Source organism: Gopherus flavomarginatus, chromosome 17 (genome assembly GCF_025201925.1).
Source record: "Gopherus flavomarginatus isolate rGopFla2 chromosome 17, rGopFla2.mat.asm, whole genome shotgun sequence".
Lineage (NCBI taxonomy): Eukaryota > Metazoa > Chordata > Testudines > Testudinidae > Gopherus > Gopherus flavomarginatus.
This window is the reverse complement of record NC_066633.1, coordinates 18,202,622-18,216,074: the sequence shown is the minus strand read 5'-3', so window position 1 is coordinate 18,216,074 and position 13,453 is coordinate 18,202,622. Positions and strand designations below refer to the sequence as shown.

The 13,453-nt window shown below is 51.8% G+C and overlaps 1 protein-coding gene across 1 annotated transcript in view; it reads left to right on the top strand.

The window, feature by feature from the left end:
* LOC127036277 (collagen alpha-1(I) chain-like) overlaps window positions 1–12,738 on the top strand; it is an 83,110-nt gene extending 70,372 nt beyond the window's left edge. The window contains exons 48-58 of the mRNA XM_050927087.1: window positions 1,765–1,818; window positions 1,912–1,965; window positions 2,791–2,844; window positions 3,683–3,700; window positions 5,069–5,122; window positions 5,408–5,470; window positions 6,283–6,448; window positions 8,522–8,628; window positions 9,322–9,402; window positions 10,518–10,706; window positions 12,178–12,738. Coding sequence (XP_050783044.1) covers window positions 1,765–1,818; window positions 1,912–1,965; window positions 2,791–2,844; window positions 3,683–3,700; window positions 5,069–5,122; window positions 5,408–5,470; window positions 6,283–6,448; window positions 8,522–8,628; window positions 9,322–9,402; window positions 10,518–10,706; window positions 12,178–12,327 — 990 coding nt within the window. The 3' untranslated portion in view covers window positions 12,328–12,738. The remainder of the gene's footprint in view (window positions 1–1,764; window positions 1,819–1,911; window positions 1,966–2,790; window positions 2,845–3,682; window positions 3,701–5,068; window positions 5,123–5,407; window positions 5,471–6,282; window positions 6,449–8,521; window positions 8,629–9,321; window positions 9,403–10,517; window positions 10,707–12,177) is intronic.
* The last annotated feature ends 715 nt before the right edge of the window (window positions 12,739–13,453 follow it).

The following is a 13,453-nucleotide window of genomic DNA, read 5'->3' as shown; positions in this document are numbered from 1 at the left end:
TTCCTAATACTTCTGATGACTTTTACATGTGAGTAGATATTCTCTTTGTGAACTGATTAGGTGCCTAATTTGACCACAGCGCAAGAAGCCCATGCATATCTTGATGGCCCTATCTGCCAGCTGGGATACGGTACATAAGGGTGACAGGTGTTCCCCAGTGCCGGTCAGTTGCTCATGGCCTTCAGAACTCACTGTAATAAATAAAACTTTTAAATGTAACAGAACCCAAAGCATTGTCAGTAGGGCTGGTTGGGCAATTGGTTTGGTTTTGATTTTCACCATGAAAAATTACGGTAAACAATATATATATTTTTTTATTTTCATCCAAAATTTTCTTGGGAAGCTCCTTGGGTTTTCATCAAAAAGCTGAAAAAAATGGTTTAAAATAAAAAATGTTTGGCGTTTTGGTTGCCAAATTTTTTTGACAAGAAGTTTTTATCACAAGAATTTCTGTTTTATTGTATAATGCCATTCCACACCCGTAAAAAAACCAATCAAACAAAACCAGAAATCCCCTGAACAACAAAAGCACTTCTCCAGAAAGTTTTCAGCCAATTGCACTTGTCAGCATCACAACACTGGTTCACCATGCTTGGAACTGTCTGGCCCTGGTTGGCTGATTTTTGTTGGATATGCCGCTGTTAGCGCATGTCTGCTCTCAGTGGGAAGTTTGGGGTTCTTGGTCAGACTATTTGCCACTGGCCTATCAACGTAAGAGAAAACCCCATGTAATCAGGAAAGCAGAACAAATCTAGGCCTCCTGCTGATTTCTGCACTTTCCCTCCTCTCAGCATTTGAGTTTGAAGGAAGAACATTCATCTTGTTTTGCATTTGTGTGGATTACTCATCTAGGGAGGATTTTGAATCTCTTTAGGGTGCTCACCAATCTGATGATAATAGCTGTATAGGGAACATGATCAATATCTATCAATACTTTGTACTTAAAACATACAGCAAAGCCTGCACTGATGATCATCTGCATTAACTCCTTTGGTCTCAGAATCCCTTGTCCTACAGCCAACAAAACCTCAGTCCTTGGCTGCCATAATGAGATGTAATAACTGACATTAGTATGGTTCCCTGTATCTAACCTCCACGCCAGCTTGTCCTCCGTCTCCCAGAAACTGATTGTTAAAGGGCAGGGCTGGTGCAACCATTTAGGTGACCTAGGCGGTTGCTTAAGGCACTAGGATTTGGGGGGCGGCATTTTCTTCGGCAGCGACCGCAGTGGCCGGATCTTCGGCCGCCCTGGTTGCCGACAGCATTTAGGCAGAAGGAGCAGGGGCAGGGGGGCGCAGGGAGGGCCTCCTGCAGCAAGTAAGGCGCAGGGGGGCGGAATGCAGGGGAACTCCCCGCCCCAGCTCACCCCTGCTCTGCCTCCTCCCCGAGCATGCCGAGACTGCTTCCCTTCTCCCGCCTCCCAAGCTTGCAGCGCCTAAGCTGATTGGCCCTGCAAGTCTGGGAGGCGGGAGAAGTGAAGTGGCCACGGCGTGCTCGGGGAGGAGACAGGGCAGGGGTGGGGGTTGGGGTGCTGCCGCGGGGGGGAGCATCAGGGTGAAGGGGGGGAGCTGCTGTGGGGTGGGGGCTCGGGGACGGGGGAGGGTGCAAGCTGGAAGTTTTGCCTAGGGCGTGAAAAATCCTTGCATCTGCACTGGCCCTGTTAAAGGGCTGCTAGAACCTGGCCTTCCCACTTCTCAGCTGTAGGGCTGTTGAGTTTTGTCGTCTGTGCTGTTACCAATTCCCGCCCGTGATTGGCTCTTCTAGGGTGAGAAAGGCAGCAAGGGATATTGTGGCCCGCAAGGAGACGATGGCTTCAAGGTATGTACAATGATTTCTTTCTTTTCTTTCCTTTCCCTGTCCTGCCTCTTTCAACTACGGTGGCGCTCACTCAGTACCTGTCGCATCTCTTAGGGCAAGCAAGGACCCGTAGGTGCACCTGGAAGGCCAGGATCAAAGGGAGAGCAGGTAAAGGACTTCAACTTGTCCTCTCCTTCTTGTGTAGATTGTTCTGCAGTCATGTGCAGCCCTGCCCCGTGCTGGCTTGCATGGCTGCTTTCAGGCACTAGCTGGTAGTTCCAATGTTGGGAAGAAACGGGAGGTACATGGGGGAAGCGTTGAATTCATCCAAAGGTAAGTTCCCAGCCTGGGGTTGGACTGTTAGAAGAGGAATGCAGTGCACGTGCCTTGGGGTAGGGACAAAGGAGTGCAGGCAGAAGCTACGTTATCGAAGGGAGGGAACCGGAATTTGGCTTGGGTGAATTTTTGGCACTTTTTTTGTTGCTGTTGCAAAATACACTGGCAGATAGAAAAATAAGAAATGGCTTTGAATGTGTATCACAGCGTGCGGACCGTGGTGCTGCAAAAGGATGGAGAATCGCCAACAGAGACAGTGAGATCTAATGGTTAAAACAGGGGACTGGGAATCGGTGCTCGGGTCCATTCCTGACTCTGACACTGCCTTTCTATTGACTTTGGGCAAGTCTTCTAATCTCATTGGACTCCATTTCCTTTTTATACTCCAGATAGGGTTGGGATCAACCTCCTGGATGTAGTGAGGTTTAATTATTGACGGTACAGTGTGATCGTCAGCTGAATATGTGCGAAGTAGTCTTGTTAGTGATGTTCCTTTCTTGCCCTGAGGGCTGGAGAATCCCTCTGCAGCTTGGAGGTTCAGTGCATGCTTTAAACTCCAAGGTCCTGAATGGGGCAACCCAGGTCCAGGGGCACCCATGAGTTTTCCCCACATATTCCTGCAATATGTTGTCAGCTGAGCTTGTGCCTTTTTTGCAGGGTAATATTGGCCCGTCTGGTCCATGGGGATCCTCCGGCTTCCCTGGATTGCCAGTAAGTCCTTCGCTGTCCCAGAGGGGGTGCATATGACGGTACCATGTGATAGATGGGCAACCAGGTGCTTCGTGCACTTGGATAGATGCTCTGGTTTACAGCTGTCCACCGAAGCCAGATGGAGAGTAGCATAACTAGTTACATAATAATAATTATTGGGACATTTCAGAACGACTCGGGGAGCCCTCCACCACAGCACTCCTCTCCGTCAGAGACTTTCCATTCCTTTCCATTGTTTCTTTTGAAACCACTTTGCTCCGTCTCCCAAACTGGCCTCCTCCCCCATCTTCCTGTACTATGGCAGGCTTGATGGGGACGTTCACACTCTCCCTCTAGACTGTGGGGGCGGATGGGGCGAGTCATGTTCTGCCAGGTGAGATAGATTATGTATATTGGGTTTTAACCTCACAAGTCATCAAAAGCCTGGGATTCCCTGGGCTCATTGTGCTTTGCTGGTAACAAGCGATGCAGTGACAGACACTTAACTGGGGTAGCTCAGGATTGGGCACCATACAGATGTGAAAAGGGTGGCAGTGGGGCCTACTGGTCAGAGCACTGGCCTAAGACTCGGAAGACCTAGGTTCTATTCCTGGCCCAACTAGCATGCTGAGTGACCATGGCCGAGTCACAGCCTTGCCCGATGCCTCCATTTCCCCATCTGTCAAGTGGGGCTAATCATACCTCCTTTGCATATTGCTTTGAGAGCTGCTGAGGAAAAGTGTTTTATTCATATTATTCTATGTATTTATTTATTGCTGCAGGTGTCGTATGTCTTCCCCAGTCAGGGAATATCTTCCAACTCAGAGAATGTTTGTTTTTTTTCTCTTTTCCCTTCCAGGGCTTATTTGGACAAAAAGTAAGTAGGATGTGGTGTTCTCTTCTGTGACCTGACTGCATCCTAGCTCTCTCCACTGAACATATCCCACCTGGCGTGGCTATAGCCACATGTCCTGTGCTCTGTGTGCATCTCCCTCCACTTCGCTCAGAAAGGATGTGGACAAATTGGAGAGTCCAGCGAAGGGCAACAAACATGATTAGGGGGGTTGGGGCACATGACTTACGAGGAGAGGCTGACGGAACTGGGCTTATTTAGTCTGCAGAAGAGAAGAGTGAGGGGGGATTTGATAGCAGCCTTCAGCTACCTGAAGGGGGGTTCCAAAGAGGATGGAGCTCGGCTGTTTTCAGTGGTGGCAGATGACAGAACAAGGAGTAATGGTCTCAAGTTGCAGTGGGGGAGGTCTAGGTTGGATATTAGGAGACATTTTTTCACTAGGAGGGTGGTGAAGCACTGGAATGGGTTACCTAGGGAGGTGGTGGAATCTTCATCTGTAGAGGCTTTGAAGCCCATCTTGACAAAGCCCTGGCTGGGATGATTTAGCTGGGGTTGGTCCTGCTTTGAGCAGGAGATTGGACTAGATCAGGGGTTCTCAGACTTTTCTACTGGTGACCCCTTTCACACAGCAAGCCTCTGAGTGTGACCCCCCCCGTTATACATTAAAAACACTTTTTAATAAATTTAACACCATTATAAATGCTGGAGGCAAAGCAGGGCTTGGAGTGGAGGCTGACAGCTCGTGACCCCCCACGTAATAACCTCATGACCCCTTGAGGGTCCCAACCCCCAGTTTGAGAACCCCTGGACTAGATGACCTCCTGAGGTCTCTTCCAACCCTAATCTTCTATAATTCTAAGGAAGCAACCAGCCCTCCTCTGCATTTTGGGGGTTGGATCTCATGCTGTGGGTGGCCCCACTTTCTAGGGCCTGTGCTTTTGCGCTCTCCAGGCATGAGAAGGAGGCAAATGAAACCACATCTGCATCTGATGAGCACGACATTACAAGCCATTCCCAACTCTGGTGGGAAGCCGGGGCAGAGCCTGTCTCTAGCCTGCAATGTGCATCATGCAGGGATGGATGGGGTGTGCACTGGGCTAGTCTTCAGCATTGTTGTCTCGTCTGTTCTGGTGATGCTGCTCTAAGAAACAGCCAGCACGTTCCAAAAAGCTCCCCGTGTCTCCTCCAGTCCCCGCAGCTTGTCCCACACACCTTCACCCTGGAGAGTGTCTTGGGAGATGTTTTATCCTAGATGGACTGATCCACTAGCGGTTGCTGGCCCTGACAGAGGGAAGAGCAAGGGATTCCTAGTGCTTTCTCTGGGACAGTCTCCAGCTGCAGAATATCTTGCTGACTGTTTGTTTCCCCCTCTCTCTCTCTTTCTCATGTTAGGGACTTAAAGGTTTCCAAGGCCTGCCAGGACCCAAAGGCGAGCCAGGCCTGCCTGTAAGTTGAGCCGATATTTACATACTCCCCCCGCAGTCCTTTCTTTCTCAAACAAGAGAGAACTTGCACAGTGTGGCTGACAACAGAGGGAGGCGGAGGAGTCAAAAGGCCTTTGCAGCAGAGCGCCAGCAGCCTGCCATGTACCTGGGGAACACTGAATGGTAGCAGGACTGGAAGGGATCTCATGGGTCCTCGCACCCAGTCCGCTGCTGGCTCAGGCCACCCAGGTGATGCTCTGTGCAGAATGCCGAGAGGGGTGCCAATGTTGTTGTCGTTGTCGTTTAGGGTGCGCCCGGCCTTGCCGGTCCCAGGGGACCCTCGCTAAACGTCTCCGTGGAGGAACTGAAGGTGAGCGTCGTGGGTGGGGAAACACAGCCATCGAGTCACACAGAGCCTGTGATGGCGGCTGCTGCTTTGGTGGGGAGAACGTTTCCTTTCCCAAAGATCTGGTTGGTCTTGGCCTGATGGGAGCTGTGTAACTAGGACAAAGTGGCACCTGACAAGGTGTGACTGATGTGCTGACTGTTGTTGGCTCCTTTTGCGTAGGGGTGGGGAAGGGGAGAGTTCACTTGCACAGGCCTGCTTGAATATAAAATATACAGTGGCTTAATCAGCACTAAGCTAGAAGCAGGAGAATTGAGGGCCAGTGGCCTCCATCTCCCCGGGTTTGCATTGCAAGTCTCAAATCACGTTCCCCCTCCTGACACTGCTTTCCAATTTCCAGCCACAACAGAAGAGCTTGTAACTTTGCTCTTCTTTGGGCAGGAGAAGGCTTCCTCCAGTGAGGAGGCATCTAAGGAGAAACCAGCTGAGCCTGTTGGTCACTCCCCAGAAAGCATCACCAGTCAGTGCTGCAGTGTTTGATCACAAAGCCCCCATGGATGTACTTCCAACTTAGTAAGGAGGCATCTGCTTAAGGATACCAACTTCCTCGCCTACCTGCCCCCCTTATTCATATTCCAGTAGTACCTAGAGGCCTCAGCTGAGATCAGGGCCCTATTGCGCAAGGTGCTGTACAGAGTGAGAGAGAGTCCTTGTTCTCAACAGCCACTGTGTAACTAGACAAGACAGACATTGGGTGCACTTGGGCTGTTCCTGGCTGCCTAGGGAAAGGTGAGGGAGATTTGAGTTACTTTCTATATTTCTTCCACCCTTTTTAGCATCTGATTTATTCAGCCAACAAACTGAGCTACGCCAGGGTGTGGGCTCTTCTGGACAACTTGGGCCGTGAGCTGAAGGTCCTGGTAGACCCCCCAAATGGCACTAAAGAAAACCCAGCTGCCAACTGCAAGGAGCTCCTCCTGGCTCAGCCTGGCCTGCCTGACGGTACCGAACAAACATCGTGCCCTTGGGGGAGCGGGAGCCCAGTCCGGATGTCACGGGTGGACTGGGGTCCTTCCAGTTGTCTCTGAACTCAGCTTGGTAGCTCCATTACAGAAAGATCACCACTGGCGTGTAGCAGCTAGGGAGCTGGCTGAGCTCTGCAGAGAGAGCTCATGGGGGGAGGGAAGCGTCCACAGGGCCTCTCCGCTTGGCTTTAAGCAGAAATCATTAGTCCTGCACCTTCAGGTTCGCTGTGCCGTGCCCTGCCCTGGGGGAGGTGAATGGGACAGTGGTTGCCTCATGGTTAATCTCTCAGAGGAATTTAGAGCCAGTGCACTCAGGGCATCAGTGTCCAGCAGAAAAGAAGGGTTCCTCTGTGGGTAGTCTCCAGCTGTCCAGATAACCTCCTCTCTCTGATTCTGGATTGCACGCACACACAGTCCTCGGCCCTTCGGACCTGCTTTCTCTCTAGAGCCTGTAGACGTGCGTACTCACCCCTGCGGCGCCTCCTGCTGGTCTGTTCTGGGAATTAGCTCTCCAGCCTCCAGAGCGCCCTCTGCAGGCCGGTGATCTGCCTGTCCTCTTGGCCCTGTGTCCCTCCCTGGACCCTGGTGCCCCTTTAACTGGGGTGCTGATCCCTGGCAGTACCCCATCAATCTGGGTCTCCCCTCCCTGGGGAACCCCCTGCCCCACTTCACCTCAGTTTTGGCTACTGCCCAGTCTCCATCTAGCCCCCGTTCACTGTGGCAGACTGCAATATCAGCCACTCATCATAGGCAAAGGGGTTTGGACTGGCTGCCTTTGCCTACCCATGGGCTGCCCTCTGCAACCCCCAGTACCTCTTGCCTTATGCTAGGCCACAGCATGGGGCTTTCCAGGCCGGAGCTCCCCAGCTCATCTGCCTTTCCCCAGCCCTGCTCCACTCAGGTACCCTGTCTCTAGCGCCCTGCAGCCATGCCCTTCTCCCTCTACAGGCAGAGGAAGAGTCTCTCTGTCCCTGGCTTCTCTGCCTTTATAGGGCCAGCTGAGTCTGGGGAGTGGCCCCAGCTGCAGCCACTTCCCCCAATCAGCCCAGCCTAAAAGCTGCTTTATCCAGCCACAGCCCCTTCCCAGGGCTGTTTTTAACTCTTCAGGGCAGGAGAGGGGGTCCACCCTGCTACAAGCCCATTAATTGACAGCTCCTACAGCCAGAGCCTGGTCATGTCTTCTCAGTAGGAGAAAAGATGAGCCAGGGATATCACCTGTTACTCTTTACGGCCTGGTCACATCTGCAATATCACAGCTGTTGTGCTCAGGGGGGTTGATGTTTTCCTGGCACCGCGCTCAGGGAGGGGGCGGTGTGTTGACTTCTGCCATCTTGGCTGACCCAGCAGGAACTCGGCTGGGGCCCCTCACAGCTAAAAGTCAGAGCTGCTAAAGGCTGGGGCTGTAACACACTCAGATCCTGTTTGGATCAGATACCGAGGGGGATGTGTAACACACTCACCAACGGCTTACATGATTCCTTTGGACTTAGGAAGCCCATGAGGAGGGGCCGAGGTTCACAGCAGTGCAAAGCCGCGATGAGTTCCTGCTTGTCATCTTGGCTCACTCACTGGGGATTGAACGAAAAAAAAGCAGAACTCGAAGCTGCTACAGCTTTGAGCTTAAAAAAATAAGTGGGTTACAAAGCGGCCATTCTGGCAGCGTGGAACGTATTTCCTGCTGCGGCGTGAGTGCCCACGTACCCTGCCAGCAGGCTGGCTGGTCTTTATTAGTCCGCAGGCTTTGTCAGCCCACTGTCGAGAATGGATTGCGACAGGTTGGCTGGGGTGGGGAGTCAGGCCGCATTGCAGGGGCGTGTGACATGACTGGGAATTCAGCATGATTTATAGCAAAGTGAGACCGATGTGGTTAAGGGGCTGGTGTGGGGAATGCAGCAGAGCACATCACAGGACTTTTGCTGTCACGTGGACGCCCTGGTAACAGGCACTACCCTTTAGAAAAGGCATGAGCTTGGACATGAAAGCTAAAGCAGCCTCCTTCCCAAACTCGAGCGGCTCTGGGTGACCTGCTCCTGGCTCTTCCCCCGTCCAGGTTATTATTACATAGACCCCAATCAAGGCAGTCCGCAGGACTCGCTGCTGGCCTTCTGCAACTTCACGGCAGGGGGAGAGACCTGTATCGCTCCAGTACGCAATCAGGTATGGCAGGGGGGTTGCAGCATTGGAGGGGAGGAGGGGGAGTCTGGGGGACTTGCACAAAATCTGCTTCTCTGAAATGCCTCTGATGGTGACAGAGCCAGGCATGTGCAGCTAAGGACCTGGGCCATAATATGGAAGCCAGGGTAGAGGTCCAGGAATTGGGGAGGGAGTGACTGATAGCATAGTGGGGACGGGACAAGAGGGAAAGGAAGGGGAATTAGAGAGGAAGTAACGTAGCCCCGAGCCTCAGCACCAACGATTAGCCACAGGTAACTTACTTAGTGTCTAGTTTGGCTGGTTTGTGCTGCCAAACAGTGCAGGGGGGGCAAGGCACAAAGCAGTCTTGTTCTGTAGCCCCTCTGGGGGTGCTTAGGGGCATACTGCTGCCTGGTGGGGGAGGGGATTGCTCTCTCTGTAAACTCCAAGAGTGAGCAGAGGGTGGGAAGAGGTGGAGCCTCTGTAAAACACAATTATTTACTACACCCATTAAGGCCCAGAGCACGGCTCTGCTGAGGTGCCTCAGCTGGAGACGAAGCCAGGCTACAGTTCCTGGTCAGCATTATCGGCTACCAGGCAGTCCAGCTGCTTAACCTCAGACACAGAGGTGCAAGTGGGACCTGAAAGTCACGACAAGCTGTCGTCTCGTCAGCCGCACATGGGGCGTCTAACTGTGGCAATGTTTTTACTCCTCAGGTGCCCATCAAAGCCTGGCTGAGAGCATACACCTCCAAGGACACCTTTGAGTGGTTCAGTGCCCTGCCTGGGGGCTTCCTGGTCAGTTCTGTTCTGCCCTGGTGTTTCAGGGACGGGGCCCTCATACTAGTTCATTGGCATGGTGCCAGGAGCGATCAGAGCGCTGCACACAGGGCTGTTTTAATAGCGGACGCAGAACCTTCTGTTCTCATTCTTGGCATGTTCTGTAGGGTGGGTGCTAAGGGAGCTCTTGATAACTCTTGAATCAAGCTCTGCTTGAAACAGGAATTAATCCAGGGACGTCCTAGGGCCTGTGTTGTACGTAAGGTCGGACTGGGTGAACACCTTCTGGCCTTACAGCCTATGAAAGCTGCTCTCAGGTTCACCGACCACCACATGTGCCTGTAACCATGAAGGGGAGTGGGCATCCAGCCTGAATAATGTCTGTACACTTGTAACACCTCTTGGGGGGGGGGGGCATGCAGTCCTGCAGCCAGGGTGTATCCCTTCCTTCCTGTTCCACTGGGACTCTGGCAATGGGGTTAAGACATCGTCCCTCGCCCCAGCTGATAATCTTAGGTTGCCAACTTTCCAATTGCTCTGCTCCTGGCTCACTCCATTCCCCCCGCCCCACTTTCACCAGGCTGGGGCAGGGGGTTGGGGGGTAGGAGGGAGTGAGGGCTCCGAGATGGGGTGGGGATGAAGTGTTTAGGGTGCAGGAGGGGATGAGAGTTAGGACCGAGAGGTTTGGGGTGCAGGAGGGGGCTCAGGGATGGGGCAGGGGTTTGGGGTGTGGGAGGGGGTGAGGGCTCCGGGGATGAAGGGTTTGGGGTGCAGGAGGGGGCTCTAGGCTGGGGCTGAGGGGTTTGTAGTGTGGGAGGCAGCTCAGGGCTGGGGCAGGGGGTTGAGGTGTGGGAGGGCTCTGGCTGAGGGTGTGCGCTCAGGGGTGGGGCCGGGGATAAGGCATGCAGGAGGGGTCATAGGAGGGGGTGCAGGCTCCAGGAGGGGGTTCTGACCTGGGACAGGGGGGTTGGGCTCTTCCGGGAGGCGCAGCCTGCCTGCCCTGGGCCCGCATGGCTCCTGGAAGCGGGTGGCAAGTCCATCCCCTAGGTGCAGGGGCCAGGGGATGTCGCAAAGCAGCTGCAGTAGGTCTGCTCTCCCCCCGCTGAACCCCATTAACCCTCTTGTTGCTACAGCTGGAATACCAGGGCGCTAGCACCGTCCAGCTCCGCTTCCTGAAGCTGCACAGCAGCCTCGCCACCCAGAAGGTGTCGTACTCCTGCAGGCCTGACTCCAACGGCAGAGAGCCACAGCTGGAGAAAGCCATCAAATTCCTAGTGGACTCCAGGGAGCAGAGCTACCTGTCCACGCTGCCAGGCTGCATGGTACGTGGAGGGGGGGGGGGGGGTGGCAGGAAGCTGTGCCAGTGCTTTGAAGCAGGGGTGTGTTCTTAGCGGAAGCAATTCAGTTGAGAGAAGTGGGGATTCCTGCAGGGCACAGGCCTTTCCAGTGGCACCTCTTGTAGGTCACACTCAGCAATCATTGACAGCCCTGCCTGTAAGAGTAAATCTTGTCTTCCCAACTGCAAGGAGAGGGGTTTAGTGCTGGGCTCAAAGGTAGCCTTGGGAAGAGGTGATGGGTGCCATGTCAATCTTTGCCATGACGAGAGACCCGGCCAAAGCAGTTACACGTTACCCATAGCTAGGTGGAGCCCATGCAGTATGGATGCTTGCCCACTATTCTCCCCCGTCACCTCCCAAGCAAGCAATTCCAGTTCAGGCCATGCATACTAATATGTCGAGTAAATTAGGTGCCAGCTTCCCTTTCAGGGTGTCTTTATGTTCTCAGTAGAGTCTGATGGAGATGTTTAATCCCAGGAGGGTAGGGATAGCTCAGTGGTTTGAGCACTGGCCTGCTAAATGCAGGTGGGGAGTTCAATCCTTGAGGGGGACATTTAGGGATTTGGGTCAAGAATCTGTCTGGGGATTAGTCCTGCCCTGAGCAGCAGGTTGGACTAGATGACCTCCTGAGGTCCCTTCCAACCCCAGTAGTCTCTGAACCACAGGGAGGCCACATCCACCCAAATCCAAGGGCCATTGCAATCATATTTTTCAGCTTCCAGGGCCTCACATTGGGCATTTTAAATAAGGCCCCAGCCCCCCACGTTGGCTTGAGGTGGCACTCAACAACTCTGCCCCTCAAGCCATTTAGCTAGAGACCCAACTTCAGGCAGTCCCATTTGAAAATGAGGAACTTAGTTAATTCCAGGCAGTGCAAACACCCAATGTTAGCAAGTGAAGTTAGTTCCCAGTGGCATGGTGCAGAAGCAGCATCATGAAGCAATAATTTTGTCTCAACAACAGACCCTTTGGCACCCAAGCTGCATTTTTAGTAGCACCTAGAGTCCATGCTCCAGGCCCCATTAGGGCTGTAGCCCTTCCACAGGAGGGAAAAAGGTGTCTTACTCCTGGTAACTGGCCACGCTAAAGCCAGCAGTCTGAAGCTGAGAACACCGGGGAGGAGGGGAAGCTAAGGTTTACCTTGGCCTGCTAATGAATATTAGTCTTTACTAGGATTTTACCTTGTTAGTTACCATGTTATTCCAGCCCCTGTGCCTATGGTAGGTGCCCTGCTGAGATCCCTTCCAGCCCTACATTGCTATGATAACACAAGGTAAAAACACCTTTTTTCCTAGTTGATTCAGTTGGGAATTGGTCCTGCTTTGAGCAGGGGGTTGGACTAGAACCTCCTGAGGTCCCTTCCAACCCTGATATTCTGAGCAGAGACAAGGCCTATGACCTCTTATACTGTCACCACTGACCGGTGCTAATATTGCAGCTCCATTGTGTGTTACAGCTGGACAATGAGTCGTCCATCACAGACACCATATTCCAGTTTTCCACAGAGGAGCTGGCGCTCTTGCCCCTGCGAGACCTGGCTGTGTTTCACAATGGAGACATCTCACACCAGTTTGGATTCACGGTTGGACCAGTTTGCTTCAGCTGAACCCAGAAACAAAAATCCACTTTCCCTTTGGGGAATATATGACTGCAAAGGAGAAAGGAACTAAAAAAAAACCTTCCCACTGTTGCACCTCTGGGTAGCTTTTGAAAGCTCCCGTTCCTATTTATAAGGTAATGTTTATAGCTGCATTATGCCATGGACTACACGGCCTTCTGAAGGAGGAGACTACTGTTTACAAAAGTAATTGCTCTATAAATATATATATATAAAAGGTGTTAATTTAACTCCATCCATTAGGCTCTGCTTAAAAGGAGAGCCAAGCTTTCAGCTGGGACCAAGTTTTCTTCCCAAGTCCCTGGGTCCCTTTCTCTGCTGCAGCAGCAGTGTGTAGAGCCGCTGGATTAGCACAGGCTGTTGCTGCCTGTGAAGATTCTGCCGATCAAACAAGCAGCTGGAGCTGGTTGGGAATTTTTCCACAAGTGTTTTTTCATCGACAAATGGTGCTTTCTCAAAACCGGAACTTTTTGTAGGAAAGGGTCAGTTGAGATGAGATTTGACTCAAAAATGTCACTGGAAAAGTTCTGGGTTTTTTTTTTTCTTTCAAAATGATGTTGCGTTTCTAAATTTAAGCTGCGTTAACAATGGTTGAAATCAAAACATTTCAAAGGAAGCACAATGAAACGTTACTGGGTGACCTAAGCTGAATTTTTTTTTTTCTTTTTGGATTTTTCAAGGTGTGAAAATTGTCAAGATTTTCACTTTTCCCCAATTCAGGGTAGGGAGGAATATATTGACAGCTCAAAAATGTCTGCAGAATGGGAGAAGGGATTCCTACCCAGCTCTAACTGCAAACTAACACCTTGCCTTCCAGTTCTTACAGAAAATACACCTATTCATACAAACTCCTCACTTGGTCAGCCAGCAACATGTTTCTTAGCACTGCTGCCCCAGGGGTGATTGTGAAAGATGGTGTGAGAAATACTGCCAGCAACTCCTGAACTTCATCAAGCCTGGCAGAAGGACAGATCATATTTAATGACAGTTTCATTAAGATGCTCTCCTTAAATCATTACAATAAGCAACAAATGCTGCCAATTTTTCAGGGATAGTTGGTGGAGAAAATTCCCTGTGTAGAGAAAAGGGATAAAATTTCTGTGTGATTATTTAA